The sequence below is a fragment of the Candoia aspera genome, chromosome 4, assembly GCF_035149785.1.
Source record: "Candoia aspera isolate rCanAsp1 chromosome 4, rCanAsp1.hap2, whole genome shotgun sequence".
NCBI lineage: Eukaryota > Metazoa > Chordata > Lepidosauria > Squamata > Boidae > Candoia > Candoia aspera.
In genome coordinates, this window is record NC_086156.1 from 105437197 (window position 1) to 105442135 (window position 4939).

At 45.2% G+C, this 4939-nt stretch overlaps 1 protein-coding gene across 1 annotated transcript; it reads left to right on the forward strand.

Annotated features, from left to right (window-relative positions):
* The first annotated feature begins 1726 nt into the window (after nucleotides 1-1726).
* LOC134496872 (olfactory receptor 4K1-like) lies at nucleotides 1727-3912 on the forward strand. The gene is made up of 2 exons (XM_063302588.1): nucleotides 1727-2672; nucleotides 3764-3912. The coding sequence occupies exons 1-2, from the start codon at nucleotides 1727-1729 to the stop codon at nucleotides 3910-3912; spliced, it is 1095 nt and encodes a 364-aa protein (XP_063158658.1).
* The last annotated feature ends 1027 nt before the right edge of the window (nucleotides 3913-4939 follow it).

Consider the following 4939-nt stretch of genomic DNA (forward strand, 5'->3'; position numbering starts at 1 on the left):
AACAACAGCAAGAGGGACAAGAATCAGCAGTGGCACGAATGAAGTTCAGGTCTCCCTTCAACTAATGGAAAATAATAGGGTGAGGGCTGATGTACTGTGTGGGAACAAGTAGCCAGAAAAAGCCTTCCCTGCTTGGTATTCATTGGTTTGATCCTCATCTTGCCAGCTGCTTCTTGAATCTTATTTCAAGAAAGTGGAGGAAGTAAGGAAATGGTTAGCTAAAGGAAAAATCTCCTTTGAGTGGAGCTGAGCTTTGGATATATACTCATAACTTTATGGATATATCTTTAGTTTGCTTGGTAACAGTGAAGAAGTGGTTTGCAAATGCCTTTTTCCAGAATGTTTTTCCAACTTTCTGGTCCAGTCTACATACAATCCTGGGGTCCTGCTGGTGTCTTCTCCAAGGACTACCTGAGTTCAACCCTGCTTGCTGTTTTAGATCGGCCAAGACTGAATAGGTGCCCCTAACTAGCTAGGTGAGCAATGGGTTGCAAGGAGGAAAGGAAGAACGGCTCTCAAGCCTTAGTTATCTTTTCTTTAGTAGCTTTTTCAAGAGTAGTCAGGACTCAGTTATGCTGTTCACATGTAAATTTCCATCTGGAGGAAGTCTAGCCCAGTTGTAACCACTGGCTTTGCACGTCATGTGCCCCAATTAAAGCATCTCTGTGTAATGGTTGCCTATTCCAAAACACTATCAGACTCGTGAGCAGGAATTCAAAGGTATCTGATTTATTAAAGAATAGTGTGCCGGATCACAGAGAAAGCTGAGAATGATGAAAGCGCGCCAAATGCAAACTAAAAACCCTTGGTGTAAATGAGATCCCTCCCCCCATAGAACCTTCCCAAGTTCACAATCCCAGGTGCTCCTAACGGTTTCTGATGGTCTGCGGGAAAAGTCCTTGAGCAGAGCACATAACCCAAACACATTCCATTGTAATGAACACAGATACAGAGCTTGGTACAAGGTTTCACAGCAGCTCCCTCCCAAACAGAAACGCGCATCAGCGCCATGGCATGTGAAACATTGCGATGTATACTGTACATTGAAACAGTGAACATGACACTCTACTTAAAATGAGCAGGGACAAGATAAGGGAACATATTCTGAGGAGCAGTAGCATGTGTGAATACAAAGATCTGAGTTCTGTGGATAAATAGAGACCTAGTGGTAAAAGCATCAGGCTAGAACCAGGGAGACCCTGAGCTCTAGTCCTGCCTCAGGCACAAAGCCAGCTGGGTGATCTTGGGCTAGTCACCCTCTCTCAGTCCTAGGAAGAAGGAGGCAATGACAACCCCTTCGGAAATGAGTTTATATATTAAAGAGATAATTATATATAAATACCCTGTGAACAAGTCATGAGTTAGCTTCAGTATATACCACAGTATGATGGAACATAGGATAACTATGAGTTGTATAATTTCTGCTTACTCTCTTCAGTTCCTGTACAGAAAGGGTTAGAAAGTTTTTTCTGAATAGACAAAGACTAAATAATACAGGTTTTGGAGAATGGCCTGTTTCCCCATGTACACAAACCTATGAGCAGAAGTGCACAATCCACCTTGTGTTGAATGGAACTGAGAGGATGTGTAATGTCTGGATCACTAGGACAGAAAAGAAGGCAGCTGATCCACAAATCAACTTTGACTTGACTTCATCTGTGTTGGAAGTAGCTCATTCATGGTCTGTTTTCCCCTCCCAATTTTCTCACTGATAGGTAAGAAGTGGATGGCATGGAGAAACGAGACTACAGTGACCGAATTTGTTTTGCTGGGCCTCTCTCCATCTTGGGAAATGCAGCTGTTCTTGTTTACCTTCTTCCTCCTCCTTTATGCAGTAACGCTCTTCAGCAACATCTTCATCGTCTTGGTGATTTCAAAGAACCACCACCTTTTTAACTCGCCCATGTTCTTTCTGTTGAGTCATCTGGCTCTCCTAGATATCGGCTTGGCCTCCTTTGCAACCCCCAGGGCTCTCCTTGGTTTCCTTACCCAGTGTCAAACTATCTCCTTCCAGAGCTGCATGACACAAATCTTTCTCATTCACCTCTTTGCAGGTGGTGAGATGCTTTTGCTAACAGTTATGGCCTATGATCGATACGTGGCCATCTGCCACCCTCTCCACTATGCCTCAGTCATGAGCCGGCACCACTGCATGGGATTTGTGCTAGCCTCTTGGGCTGGGGGGCTCCTCCACGCCAGTGTGCAGTTGGGCTTCATCATAAGTGCGCCATTCTGTGGACCCAATCAGGTAGACAACTTCTTCTGCGATATCCCCTTGATCATCAAGTTAGCCTGTGTGGACCCCTATCCCTTAGAGGTCATGATGGTGACCAACAGTGGCATCTTATCATCGGTGTGCTTTGTGGCATTGCTTGTCTCCTATGGACTCATACTCTCCACAGTTCATTCCAGACACCCCTCTGAGGGGTCCTCTAAGGCTTTCTCCACATGTACCTCACATCTCATGGTGCTCATCATGTACTTTGGGCCTTGCATATTCATTTACGTGCGTCCACATACCCGCTTCATGTTTGACAAAGTGATTTCTGTCTTCTATACAAATGTTACCCCTTTTCTCAATCCTGCCATCTATGCTCTGAAGAATAAGGAGATGAGGGCTGCCATGGGGAGGTTGGTGGCAAGACATTCAGGACAGGTCTCTGCACAAGTTCGTGCTAATGCAGCAGGAAGACGTTCCTGGTGGAGACACACGAGGAAATGGTGTCCACGCAGGACAGTCTTGAACTCTGTGTCATTGTTACAAATTGTATAATCTATGGATTCTTGAATTAAAGGACTGATTGAAATAAAGAGTCAAAACAGTAAAATGGTACAAGAGTTACCATGAATCCCATTTTATTTAGGGACAATTATAACTTTATGCATTTTTACCTTCATGAACTATAGAACAAAGTTCTCACTTTTAAACCCCCCTTTGCCAGGTATTGTGACACTTGCCTTCACAGGTGAGATTTATTTATGTATTTATTAAATGTCTCTCTTGCCCATCTTGTGTACAACAACTCTTTACCTCATGGGAGATATGATGACAACCAAAGATGTCTTTCAAATACCCAGTCTGCCCTACAGCCCTGCAATTTCCCCATAATCCCCCATTGCTGCTTATCTTCTTGATATCAGCCAAGGACAACTGGGTGCTATCACTTTTCTGGGCAATGCCTTTGAGATGAGCTTAATACTTGGAAACTGTTTCCATGCCATTTTCTTGCCAATGTCATGGAAATGGTGCCGTTGGTTTCTTCTAGGATTTTTGACCTCTCAACCTAGCAGGTAGCACTGGGATTCTGGGATTGTCCCCCATACAAGCTTGAACTGGGCTTGACCCTTTTTATCTTCTGGGCTCAGGAAAAATAAAGGCAGGTATGGTCTTTCATTATGCTAGCCTTATATTGATATAATTGATTGGTACAAGAGTAACAATCTTAGAGAAGGTTTCCAAAATTATTTACATTCTTCACTTTTCATTTTAGAACACTGTTAATGCATACATACTGGCCTACACATGAAATGAATATAATAATTTTGTAACGTCTGGCCTATATTTGAGCCGGAATGTGCAGGGCTTCCCCGAGGCCTGAAAAATATTTCAAGGGGTCCTCCAGAGTCAAAAAGTTGAGAAAGGCCGCTTGGATCCCTCACTATGCAAGACTCACAGCCTGCAGGGCTGAAAACCCCCATCACTCACCATCCTGCACCATGGCAGAACCAAAGTTCTCTTCTGCCTTACCTGTTAAATTTGCAGATTGTGCTGAAGGGAGGAAGTGCAGACTCTGCCCCACATCGATTCTCCTGAAAGTCACCAAGGACTTGACAGGAGGCTGGGTACCAGTGCTGGTGAATGAATCCTCGACAGAAAGTGTGGTGTTGCTGGCCTTTATTGAGGCAGTGTAGCACCCTCTGCCCAAGCAATCATTGCTTGACTTGGTTAGTTTGAGGAACTAGTGATGTGCCTCAAACCTGCCTTTAACAGCAAAAGTTATTCAGGAGGTAGAAGGGCTGTAGTTGCAGAGAGCCCTGGAGAAAACAAATTATCGGGACCTTTCCCAGTCAGGATCCAGGCTGAGCTACAGTACGAAGATGACACTGATTGCTCTTTGGGATGATGTAAGGTAAGACCAGAAGGGGGGAAGTGTGAGCTGCCTGGTCCTCTTTGGTTTCAGACCTGCCTTTGATACCCTCATTCATGATATCCTTCTGAAGCATCTCTGAAGGTGTGGAATGGGTGGTCCAGTGTTACCGTGGGCCTCTTCCTTCCTCCAGGGCCTGGTGTATTTGGTGGTGGTGGGAGAGAAAAGGTTGAAGTGGAAGGCTCTGCACTCTGCAGTTCCACAGGGACGAAGCGTCCCCTACTATTTAACATGTATGTGAAGCCTCTGTAAGAGGACATACTTCAACATGGGGTAAGATATCACCAGCCTGTGGTGATACTTGTGTACCTCAGCTCTGACCTGAAAATGAAATGTGATCAAAGCACTGTCCCAGTTCCTCCCAGTCCAGAGGAACACACCCAGGCTCAATCCATGGAAGACAGAACGGCTGTGGGCTCAGAGGCCCACTTCTTTTGGGTTCATGGGTTCTGCATAGAGTTGTGCTGCCCCATTATGGATTGAAATCCAGGCATCCTTCCTGCCTCATCGTTCTTGCTCAGTGACCAGGTGGCAGCTGTGGACATGCGGCCCTTCGCACACCTCAGTTTTATGAACCGGTTATCACCTTCTTCAACCAGGAAGCCCTGTGCATGGTCACTCATGCCTTAATTACTTCTAGGTTGGAGTACTGCAATGCATACATGGGGCTGCCTTTAAAGACCACTTGGAGTTGACAACTGGCCCAGAATGCAGTGTCTAAAGTAGTTAGGGGCATTCTTCAGTTTGCCCATGTAACACCGTTACTGCACTGGTTAACAGTGGGTTTCTGG

What these genes read in the sequence shown, in the direction of transcription:
- LOC134496872 (XM_063302588.1), top strand. Translation starts at nt 1,727, where the DNA reads ATGGCATGGAGAAACGAGACTACAGTGACCGAATTTGTTTTGCTGGGC. An exon ending in ACAGGTCTCTGCACAAGTTC is followed by an intron (nt 2,673 to 3,763) that starts GTGCTAATGCAG and finishes TTAAATTTGCAG; the next exon opens with ATTGTGCTGAAGGGAGGAAG.